The sequence below is a fragment of the Primulina tabacum genome, chromosome 2 (genome assembly GCF_025594145.1).
Source record: "Primulina tabacum isolate GXHZ01 chromosome 2, ASM2559414v2, whole genome shotgun sequence".
NCBI classification, from domain to species: domain Eukaryota; kingdom Viridiplantae; phylum Streptophyta; class Magnoliopsida; order Lamiales; family Gesneriaceae; genus Primulina; species Primulina tabacum.
Window position 1 is genome coordinate 38,007,684 of NC_134551.1, and position 12,833 is coordinate 38,020,516.

The window sequence follows — 12,833 nt, forward strand, 5'->3', positions numbered from 1 at the left end:
TTTCGTTTTTTGCATCAAACATGAATTTTAAAGCATGATATGTGAACCAAAAACATGTTTTATATGCACACTAAGGGGCTGGCATGATTAGGAAAGGTAAGGGCACGGTTTTTACATGATACAAGAGTCCTAGAATGCACGACACCATGCTGCACACTAGTTGGAAACATGCTGGAACCAGAATTGGTTGGTTGTGTCATAAGGGATCGGGTTGGGGCTATGCCTTGTATGGCTCATCTGGGGTTAGGGTGGGGTCATGGTTCGAGTCAGGGAAGAGACCTAGCCACGCTAGGACTTGAGTCAAGGGGCTGGGGAGGAGTCCTAGCAAGCTAGGACTCCACCCGAGAGCTATCATGGGGCGCGCAAGTGTGCAGCTCGGGCAGGGAAGGAAGGGCGCGGTTTAGGTGAGCTAGGCTGGTTCGAGAGGGGCCTGAGGTTGGTCCAGGGTCGGCTGGGCTGGGAGTGGCTCGGGTGAAGGGTCCAAGAAGTGAGGGAGACTAGGCGCATGCATGAAGACTCACGTGGCTCTCTTGTTTCGTGTAGGGGGTTTGCTGCAGGTTGGGGTCAAGTACTAGGGGGGTCCAGGGGGTTCAGTAGGGACCAGCGGAGGTCGGGTCAATGGATGGCTCAAGTTGGCTCGGGCTTGGCTTGATGAAACCGAGAGATGGTCCATAGGGTTGCTCAAGTGGTTCGAATTTAGGGTATTCGTGGTTTTTAAATTGAAACACGGCTCACGGGGGTGGAGTCATGGTTCACGAGGGCTAAAATAATATAAAAAGTCTAAGTTTTAAATTTAAGAATTTTTATATTAAACTTTGGAATTTTTCGGGATTAAAACGCCTTCAAAACGACTAATTACGAAGTAATTAAAAATCCTAGTATTTAAACTAAATAAAATTAATGGAATTTTATTTTAGGCTTAAATAATTATTGAGGACATGTTAGAGTCAAAAAAATAAGAAAAAGTCAAATTCGAAAATTTTACGTCTAGGGGTAAAACGATAATTTTACACATAAAAATTAGTAAACGCCATGGCAGTGCTCTGAATGCTATTTTATATGTTAATATGATTATTTAAAATGTTCATGGGTATGTATATGTTAAAATGCTATTTTTAAAATGTTTATGGATTTTATGATTTAACGTGGACATTTAAAATACATGTTGCATACTTGGTTTAAAAGAAAAACGTTATATGCATGTTTAAATTTTATAAAGTGATGATAATATGAAACGTTGAAGAAAGTGAAATAGTTGTGACTAAGATGATGATATGTTGGAAATATCGTGAGGGTTATGGTCCCAGTGGGAGCTCGACGATCGTGTTTCCGTGGATACGAATATGTATACGATGATATGTTAATACGTAAGGCTAGGGCTCAGTTGACCGATGAGAGTGTTGCTCATGTCCCTGCCACCCAATACTGTGGTTATATGTGGATGGATCCATCGCCCAACACGTAGACGTATATGAACACGAAAGTCACAATTAACGATCTAAATTCAACGAAAAGGAAAAGAAATACGTATATGTTGATGATAATATGTATATGAATATGTTGAAGATGATATGAAAAGGTTTATGTTTTGAAGCTATGCATGTTATGAAAATGGTATCTTTACGTAAAAGTATTTTTCACTATTGTTTGTGGTTTTATACGTATTATTTGGTATCAACAATATGATGTGTTGAGTCTTTAGACTCACTAAGTGTAATTGATGCAGGTGAGTATGATATTAAATATTGAGGGAGGCTTGGATGACTGATTTGACTTGACTGAAAATGCACATGACCCGAGGGTCAGCGCTTCTATTTTCCTCATTTACGTTTATGATTATGTTAAAGATTTTACGACTATTTATTTATTCTTTTGAGTGGTTTTGAGAGGTTTAGTATGGGTTATAATTTTCACATTTATTGCTTTTTAGGTTCGGTAAAATAGTTGACGATTTCAAGTTTTAATCATTTCTTTTAATTTTCAAATACTAGTTGCATGGTTGTTTTAGTTTGAAGGTGCAAAAATATTTTATATATTTTGTAAGGGATCGGCCGAAATCATGAGAGGTTAAAAAAAATTTCTAGTATATTTTAAGTAAAATGAATAGTAGACGTTTCACAAGGTCGGTGAAAGAGGAGAATTTGGACCGGACTTGATCAAGAAAACAGCGGAGCTAGTAGTCAAAATTCGAGAGAGGATGAAGACTGCACAAAGCCGACATAAAAGCTATGTCGACAAGCGATGAATAGAACTAGAGTTTGCAGTAGGCGACCACGTTTTGTTGAAGATAGCACCTAAGAAGAGTGTTATGAGATTTGGCAAGAAAGACAAACTTAGTCCAAGATTCATTGGACCATTTGAGATTTTAGAAAGGATTGGAACACTAGCCTATAGAATAGCATTGCCACCAATGCTACCGGCAGTACACAATGCGTTCCACATATCTATGCTGAGAAAGTACATGTAGAACCCTTCACATGTACTAAATCATGAACCTCTGCAATTAACTACAGACATGACTTATGAGGAAATACCCATAAAAATCTTGGATATGCAAGAAAGAAGTCTCCGAAACAAAGTCATACCAATGATCAAGGTCAAGTGGTTAAATCACTCGGAGGAAGAAGCTACTTGAGAAACCGAGAGGGATATGAGGAGTCGCTACCCGGAGTTATTCGGTAAGTTCTAATTTCGAGGACTAAATTTTAATCTAGGGAGAGAGAAATTGTAATGTCCAAAAACAAGACGACGTAAACCAACTGTATGCGAATCTAAGAAAAATAGGAAATAGCTAATTAAATGATTTTAATTGCTTAAATTAATTATGTTTAATATTTTTATATGGTTAGGATGTACATTTTAAAAGAATTCATAAAACTGTATTTTTATAGGTTATTCGAGATGCGATCAATAGACGGAGACCGAGGGTTGTAAAAGATAAAAAAAATTTATTAAATAATTGTTTTTTATTATTTAAAATAAGGTTGATGCTTTATGATATTTTTAAGAATAAGGAGTTTTGAGGTGATTTTATACGCCGAGACGTAATTTTTAACAATTTTTGATTTTCGACTAAAATATGAACTTTTTGATAACTCGGCTAATATTTTCACGAATTTTACTAAACAAAATATTTTAAATATGCACTAATGGGCTTAATAGGCCTATTTAACCATGTTATTGGGTCTAGGCTTGTTTACTTGATAATTAACAATAAATAGCTTAAAATCCCTACCCCAAACCCTTAAACCACACGCCTCTCTCCCCTCACAACACACACGAAGTCTCCTAGCAGCAACAACACACGCACACACAAAAGTTGAAGGAGAAAAAGCCTCGGTTTTCAAAGTATTTTCAGCCTAGGAATTCTACGTCGCCGTTCTTCGCATCGTCGATTTGTTTTCGAGCGTACAAGGGCACGTTTTAACTATCTTTTTCTCATCTATCACACCATAATATTGTTTTGAATTACGGTTTCTTGAAAAACATGTTTACCTTATGATTATTTTTGTTTTTATGCCTTGACATATGGATAATTGATGATTTCATGATCCAAAACTTAGAGAATTATTGCATGAAGGGGCTGCCATCATAGGGACACCAAAAGGGATGATTTTAAGGGTGTTTAAGCATTCCTAGATCACGGTTTAGAGGCTGCACATGAACTGGTATAGGCTTGATCAAAATCTTGCATGTTTGATCATTAGGGTTCGGTTAGGTGGCTTGGGGATGCACAGCTCGACCAGGGCTTGACCAGAGTTCGGGTTGGACATGGTAGGGGGTGAGGTAGATTCCTGGCATGGCTAGGACTCGTGTACAGCGCAAGGGAAGAAGTCCATGCAAGCTAGGACTGTTCCCCATGTTGCTGCTGCGGGATCGCCAGGGCTTGGTTAGGATGGCTAGACAGTGTCTTAGGAGGGTCTAGTGACGGTTCACGAGGGGCTAGGCTCGATGGTGGCTCGAGGGTAGGATTCCTAGCGCAATAGGAGTCCTGGACGTGAAGTTAAGACCACTCGCGCAGCTCGTTTTATTCGCACAGGGGCTGCAGCGGGTTAGGGTTGGTCCAGTGGGTCCAAGAGGGTTCTTAGATGGTTTGGGCAAGGGCTGGCTTGGGGTGGCTCGGGCTCGGCTCGAACAAAACAAGAGATGGTTCGAGGGTCTCTTGATGTTGTTCGAATTAATGGGTTTAAAGGTTAAGGCTTGAACCGTGGGTCGACGGGGGTGGTTCAGGGTTCACGAGGGTAAATTACATAGTAAAAATTTATGTTTAAATTTGGGAATTTAATATTGAAGTTTGAAATTAAATCGGGATTTAAACGCTCTACAAATTAATAATTACGAAATAAATAGAAAGCCATGAATTTAAGAAAAATAAAAATATAAGAAATTTAATTTAAGCTTAAATAATTATTTGGAATGGTATTATGTCAACGAAAGTAAGAAAAAGTCAAAATCGATAAATTTTACGTCTAGGGGTAAAACGATCATTTTACACCTGAAAAATAATAAACGTCTTGGCAGTGCCCTGAATGCTGTAAAATATGTTAATATGTTTATTTTAAATGTTTATGAAATTTTATGATGAAACGTTAACACTAAAAGATGTGTTGCATTCTTGGTTTAGAAGGAAAATGATTATTATATGCTTAATTTTTATAAAGTGATGAAAATATGAAATGTTGAAAGAAGTGAAGTAATTGTGAGTAATACTATGATACGGTGATTATGATGCTACGATGATATGTAAGGCCAAAACTCAGTTGACAGTTGATAATGTCGTTGATGTTCCCGCCGCTCAGTACTGTGGTAATACGTAGATGAATCAATCGACATTCAGCTAATACGAAAGTCACAATTAACGATTTGAATTCTACGAAAAGGAAAATGTATACGTATATGATGAAATGGAATATTTTATGATAAAAGGAAAATGTTTATGTTTATGCATGTTCATGAAATGTTATATTAAGTAATAGTATTTTCATTGTTGCATGTGATTGTATATGTATTACTCGTTATTATGGTTATGGTTTGCTGAGTCAATGGACTCACTATGTGTGATCGATGCAGTTGATCATGATATTGATATTGTTGAGGGAGTTGATGGTTGATCTTACTGGACTGAAGGTGCACATAACCCGAGTACCAGAGCTAGTTTTCCGCATTTATGATTTAAAGTTTATGTTAAATATTTTTAAGATTCTTTTGTGATATTTTTTGAGTGGTTTTGAGAGGTTGTTAGTGTTAGCTTTATTTGGAAATATTGCTAAGTTTAGATTGGTATAACGTTTGACGATTTTATGTTTTGAATTCTTTCCTTTGAATTATCAAAAATAGTTTATTGTTTTATTTTTAAAATGGTACAAAGTATTTTTAAGTATATATAAATGTTTCGGCCGAGCGTATGAGGAAAAAAAAATTTAATATTTTTTAAGAAAACGATTAGTGGATGTTTCAAATTTAATTAGAGATTTTTATATTTTATTTTAAAGTTTAATTTTAATATTTAAATGTACGAGGGTTTTAATTAAAGGATTCGAATTTAATAAAAAAAAATTAGTAAGATTTTAATGTTAAAAAGTAGTTGACATTTCAAATAGACATTTTCATCTCCTTACCAATGAAACATGACGTTTGCATTACAGATGTTAATCTCAAGCTCAAGCGATCTTTATCCTTATTTCACGCAGCTAATTCGACTAGAAATATGTTTAAAATATATGATACACTTCTTAATGAGTTTCATGAACTTACGTTGAGAGGAAGATCTCATGGTAACTTTTTCATATTCAAGAATTTTATCTATGCAGTATACAGATAAATTAAATGTCATAATCGGATAAAACTGTAAAATATTAATAAAACAAATATTATTTTTACATAAGAATCAATAAAACTAAAGTCAAAAATTGGCTCGCTGGACACCTACTATAACAGCAAAAGCCCATTGATACACACTGTTTCCATGGTTTTCATCATTGGTAAAAGAAAAAGAAAGCAGTGCTTATTGGTGATCCTCGGGAGTTGAGGAAGATCATGGATCATCGCGATGATTATGGTTATTTTAGCCGCACATTTGGCAGTTTTTTGGATTTTCCATGGCCTGAAATTGAGGGAAAAGGGGATATTCAAGGGGATTTCGAGATGGGAAATAACAAAAGATCAGAAGATTACGAGACTACTTCATCCTATACTGCTCGAATACTCCACTCGTATGTTCCGAGAAGTTTATCGCTAATTCGAAATCGAAAGATATTTAAAAACATGCATGAAATCTTCAGGTGTGGAGGAACCAAGCAACCTTGAACATGGAAAACAATCGGAGGAACGACTAGTATTGAAAACAATCTTACATGGAAGAAAGGCACTATAAAAAATGTTAATTTAGAGCGACGGTTTTCACGAAAACGTTGCTATATTTTTCGACGGTATTTTGAATTTCGTCGTCAATTTAGCGAAGTTTTTGAATTTGAAAACCGCAACCGTCGCTAAATTGAATTTGCCCACGATTTCAAGAAATGTAGGCAAATTACAATGGTTTTTAAAATCGTGGGCAAACTAACGATGTTTTTTTTAAACCTTCTCTAAAATTAACGACAGATGTAATATTCCATCGCAATATTAGCGTCAGAATATTAAAAATGGCACATTAATTACATAGCAACGGTTTTTCAAATAATTCTGTAACTAGTTGCAACGAAATTTTTATGTATTAAATTACATCAAAATTTTGAAATTTGAAAATTAGATTCAAAATAACGATGATTTTTTCATAAACCGTCGATAATTAACGACAGTTTTGGGTAATTCGTTGCTCATCAGCGACATTTTTTTATATATATATCCACCCATTCTATTTCAAATTTTCAGCTATTTCTATCATTTTTCTCTGGTATAGACGAGTTCTTATCTTTTTTTTCAAAATTTCATGCTTTATATATTTTATTGTTAAGATGCATGTGAAATTATATTAGTTTTGTTAGATTATTTAATTAATATCGACCTTAGGTGTATTATTACTAAATACATTTATTTTATAGGTAATGAATGTATGTTATAATTATTTTTTTAAAAAAATAAACGTCAAATTTAAATCAAAATCAACAATTCTATTGTCAATTTATTGTAAACTAAAATTGATAGAGCGATGGACTTAGATATATCATAGGTTGCATAATGAGTTCTTAATCCATGAGTATTGTACTAGTGTAGAACCATATTGATAATTAAAATTTTAACTTCTTATGTTTGATAAATATTAAATACATTATAAAAATTAATAAAAGTAAAAACATATTGATAATTTTACTTAAATATTCAAATACATTATAATTTATTATGTTTGATAAATATTCAAATATATTATAAAAATTTTAAAATAAAAACATATTGATAATTAAAATTATAAATATAAAAATGTATAACTTATTGATTTAAAATTTTAAATATTTTAATTTCATTTAAAAATAATTATTAAAATTTAAAATACTATAATTTCATTAAAAAATAATTTAAAACAAATAATTTAATGACGATTTTTCGAATTTGTGCGAGATTATTAATTTCATCGATATAACTATTTTCAATAAGCGTTATTAATTTGGGCGATATAAATTTACCGGTTTTTTAAAATCGGTCAGAAACTTTTTTTTTTTTTTTTTTTTTTTTTTTGTGGTGAAGGAAAGGATGAATTCGAATTTTGTCGAAAATAAAATCATCAAGAAGATAAAAACTGATAATTCACACACAGTACAAAGATCGGACAAACACACGCGTCTGCCGGATTTGTCGCGATGATTTTCCAACTTGACAGGCTCTTGAAAGGTTAGCTCAGACGGAAAATGTACAGGCCTCCTCCTTTGAGAAATCAAATTTTAGTTAGTCCTGTTTTGGGTCCAAGGTTTCTCAGATTATTGATTTATAAAGGTTGATTTTTTGTTTCTTCCCCTTTAGTCTTATGATATGATTTTAGGAGGAAACAATAGGAACTGTGTTTTGTTGTTTGTCAATAATTATGCTGCTTGATTGTGTTCTCCTGCCTTAGTAAGTGTTCCATAATGGGGATGAAATTGTTATGTTTTGATGAGTTTAATCAAAATTGCAAAGTCTAAACCTCTACTAAATCCGGGGAAGAGATTTTGTTCACGAATTAAATAAATTACATCCGCTAAATATTCACTTTATGTTGTTGAGAAAATCCCAAATTTTCCCAATTCTAATTTAGAGAATTTGATGGACAAATCTTTTTAAATCAAAAGCATCTTTATTATTATTTAAGAAAATGATGTTTGGATGTAAATTTTTTAGAGGCGCTTATTCATAAATCCAAAAAATGACCTATATAGGTCCACCCCAAAAAAACATGACCTATATGCCTTTACTTCTTTAGATTTTTTTCTAAAAAAATTCTTTAAGTTTTCTGCCACAAGTGAAAAAATAAACTTTCTTAGTAACATGGTTTACATGTCGAAATTGACCTTCACTTTGTAAAATCCCACAATATTTGTTCAATCTAGTTTCCCAAAATCAAGCGTATCTTGGTAAATAACCATTCAATTGATGGGATCCTCTTTCATTTCGTAAGAATTAATGTTTCATGTTCAATTCCCTTTATTCCATATATTGATCGCTAAAGTTATTGTTTATAGTTTTTTTTTCCTTTCATAGTTGCTAAAGACTTATTTATTATTATTATTATTTATAGTTTTGAAAACATCAAATTATACATTTCTTAAAATAATTTTTCATTTTTACAGGATTATAAATCTATAAAAGCATGGACCATTCCATGTCAATTATCCATCGGTTGGGAATTATACACCAAAACAAGATATCATAAAAGAATGCACCACCAAAAGTTGATAAACAATTAAATTAGCTAACACAATATGAACTCCTTCTGGAAACCTAATACCATTAAAAAATTAATTTTTTTATTTGTACATGAAATCAAGCGAACAAAGCAGGTGGATAAAAGTCAAAAATTACACAAAAACCAACCATATCTAATCCCCCCTTCTATGTTTCTACATATAAAAAATTGAATAAAAATAACTCCAATGAAGGCTAACGCAACAAGCAAAAAAGTGGGGAGCTAATTCCCACCAATCTCTCTGCGTGAAATCTCGATTAGCCGCCAGTGGTGGGGAACTTGCAGCTACCAAAGTCTGCAAATATTGAATTAACCATTATGTTTTAGCAATATTCAGAATTGTTATCGTATAATTAATGTACTATACGCAGTAAATAAAATAAGGTAACAAATAGGTAATGCGAAAAAATTTGCAGATTGATCTTTCAAATTATTTGGTCCGATTCATAATTATAATAATAATAAAAAAGATATAAAAATAAATAAATTTCATAAATTTAGTTAGGTCAAATTTTCGTCAAACAAAATCAGTTTATCATTAAAGTTGAATGTACAAAAATCTAGTGAATAGAATGATAAAATTCTTTTTTCCTTAAATCATTTTACAATTTCTGAAATGGTGATAACATCTATCCGCCCACAGCAGATGAGTATTTTATTTATTTCCATTTGAGATAAACTCAACATTTTATTAATTTAGGATTGGCTATCCAACAAGGTTGTTATTTTTTTCCAGCCAGTGCGTATATATGCGAAAAAAGAAAAGTCATCAAATATATAGGTAAAATGAAAAGAAATATTGTTTAAAATATATATATTGGGAAAAATGACAGATGTTTGGACAGAAGATACTTACTCGGAGACTGAGTAACGACATAGGCGGCGCCGGAGAAATCGCAGGTCCAACTCCCCCGACCATTTCTCTGGTAGAAGCTGTTGAATGCATACGAGGCGTGTGCCACCAGGTTCTTCGGATTGTAGCAGGCTGCACCTGGCTGAATCGGCCGACAATCTGCGCCTCCTTCACCACAAGCATAATTCAGCGCCGCTTGCAATTTCTTCTCCCCCGCCTGTTCATTAGCCACGCACCACGTCTGCCCCACGGTACTAGTGGAGAAGTCCCCTGGGTCGCCGCCTCTGCTCGGAGGCTTCGCCACAACCTGGCTTTTACTTTCGTTGTTCGTGCTGAGGCCCTCCACCGTGAGAGGGATATCGTACACTTTTTTCTCATTCGGGTAAAAGAGCCCGTAGTTCTTTTCGGAAGTGGGCCCGGTCTTCTGGTTCTCGTTGAAAAGGGCGAATAAATAGACGTCGAGTGGCTCATCGGGCCGAAGGGGGGTCCCTCCGCCAGTGAGCACTCTGCGCACCAGGTTCCCGTTGTAAGCAGCCGCATTTGGTTCACTTGCTCCGACTTCATTTTCGTCGCCTTTCGATGGCCACCCTGTTTCAGAAACAACCATCTTGACATCGTTGAATCCTAAAGCATTCATCGCCGCGAAAACGGCGTCGAGTTGGGCTTCGAACAAGCTTTTGTAAACAAGGCCATTGTTCTGGTCTGCAACGCCGGAGTTGTTGCGGAACAAGGCGTAATCTAAAGAGATGGTGTCTGTATTCGCCAGATACGCGAAAAATGGGTAGGCGTTCACCATTAGGTAGGAACCAGTCTGTTTAAGGAAATTCAACATGGGTTTGATAACAGGCTCGACGAGATTTGATTTGAAAGAACCAGATGATGAAGGGTATGACGTTTGGAGCGCACTGAGGGCGATTGGGGATGAAACTTTGATGGACGAAGCTACACCATGCTTAACGAGTGACGCGTACACGTTTTTCATGGCTGGCACGAGGAAAACGGTAGTATTTTGTGGATCCACGAAAACTTCATTGCCAACAGCAATGGCCTGGATTTGCGTATTAGGATGGTACGCGAGAATATTGGATTGGACCCACGAGTCCGTAAAAGATTGACCCGCGGCAGCGGAAGCGAGCTGCTCGTTGGGAAGCGCGACAATCACAGAGATGCCGGAACCAGAGAGCGCGGAGAGGACGGTAGAATCTGTGTCATAGAGCTTAACTTTGGTGATACCTTGTCCTCGGAGGAGTTTCACCACTTGGGGCGGCGACGGGAGGTTGTCGGCGATGCGGCCGTAGTTGATTCCTACGGCGCCGGAGTCGCAAATGCCATATCGTAGAAAAGGGAGTATTAATAACAAAGAAAAGAGAGAATTGGAGAAGCGAATTGAGAATTCCATACTCTGGATTCGGAGAGAGCGGAGGGTGGAGAGATTCGTGGTAATGGAGAAGATTTATATAGAGTTCGTGTCGTGGGGAAACAGGGGCAATGGAGTAGTAGTAGTGGGCAAAATGGGCTTCGAAAAGTGAAAACTCTTTCTTGTTAATTTGTGGGGAAAAAGTATATTTAATAGGAATAAGATTTATTTTTCTTTCCTTATTATTTTAGGAAAAATAATATTATTGTTGTCTATGCGAATTGTACTGGATACTAACAAAAATATAATTTGGAGAAGAGAATAAAAAAAATGATAATGTTTCGTTTTTGCTTCACTTTTTAGTTTATATTCATCCGTTTATCTTTATTTAAAATAAAAGATAAATATTTTTTCACATGTTGAGTTAACAAATAAAATATGCGGATGAATAAAAATTGGATTTTTTGCAATGTCATCGTTAATAAAAAGTACATTTAATGTTGGCTTAATAGCGTTTGAACGTTTTTATTTTATTTATTGTACTCCCTCGGTTAACGTTAAGGAATAATGTTTATGATTATATTAGTTTATGAAATTGCTACATTACGTAAATACACTTCAAACGATATTAATTAATAACAATCCACTCCAACATTATTCTTTTTATTTATTATATTCTAAATTTTTCTTAGACTCATTGGAGACCTCTGAAACAACTAAATTTGGATGGAGACCTCTGAAAGAAAATTCTGTTTTTCAATATTCGATCTCGTCTTTCTTTAGCACTTGGAAATTATATTTTGACGATTATGAAAATATTAATATATTTTTTTTGTTGATCCACTGGAGAATTTTAGTTGGGCGGTTTGTACTTTGTTGGCTAATTCACTACGTAAATGGCAAATAGGTGATAATTGAATGAATGCAATCATATAGCAAAATATGAACGTTGGACTTGCCAATCAAGCATTTTAATTTTGTTTATTGTATAATAAATGTGGGCCATGTGATGCGATTATTCGATAGATAATAGTTTCCAACGGATAGGATTGATTATGTTGGACAAAATGAATTATAATTGTTTTCAATTTGATGTTGCAAAATAAAATTATTCCATGTTATATTTTTTTAGGTATATCCCATGTTATTTTAACGGGGCTGGAACATATCATTCAGGTCACGTCAAATACACTGCATACAAGATACGACCGTTTTGAGATTTATCCGGCTTTCTCGCGTACGAGATACAATTGAATTTTAACATTTTACAAAATAACTTAGTTTTTACGATCAAAATATTATTGCACAACGTATGATTCAAATCTATGTATAAGATCTTTAGAGTTATTATCTTTACGTTCTAAAGTACCAAGCACCAAATTTTTCTAAATTTTAAGCGAAAATAGTTTTTCTTGCAAATTCCTACGAACGATCTACTAGATTAACTATATTTTTTCAATCTCCAAATTAGGTCAATGATCAAAGCTAGATTTTTCTTACAATTCGCACAAGAGAATATAGAAGAAATTCGCATTGAGATAAAATTGCCGAAATCGGACAACTCCGACGGGGCAGCCAGTACCTGGCAGAGGCGGCGACACTGCGGTTGTTGCGATGGTGGTGTTCAGTCGAGACCTTGTCCAAAACAAGGATGATGGTCGATTTTTTAGAGTTGTGCGAAGAGAGAAAAAAATCTAGCATCTTAATTGTAACGCCTGAAAATCCAAACACACTACCCACCTCTACACCAA

General features: G+C 34.8%; 1 protein-coding gene across 1 annotated transcript; it reads right to left on the reverse strand.

Annotated features, from left to right (window-relative positions):
- Positions 1-8,858: 8,858 nt before the first annotated feature.
- On the reverse strand, positions 8,859-11,247 carry LOC142531804 (glucan endo-1,3-beta-glucosidase 12-like). Its single transcript, XM_075638073.1, has 2 exons — positions 9,729-11,247; positions 8,859-9,167 (listed from the first exon to the last, which is right to left on the reverse strand). The coding sequence occupies exons 1-2, from the start codon at positions 11,122-11,124 to the stop codon at positions 9,130-9,132; spliced, it is 1,434 nt and encodes a 477-aa protein (XP_075494188.1). The 5' UTR covers positions 11,125-11,247; the 3' UTR covers positions 8,859-9,129.
- Between the last annotated feature and the right edge of the window lie 1,586 nt (positions 11,248-12,833).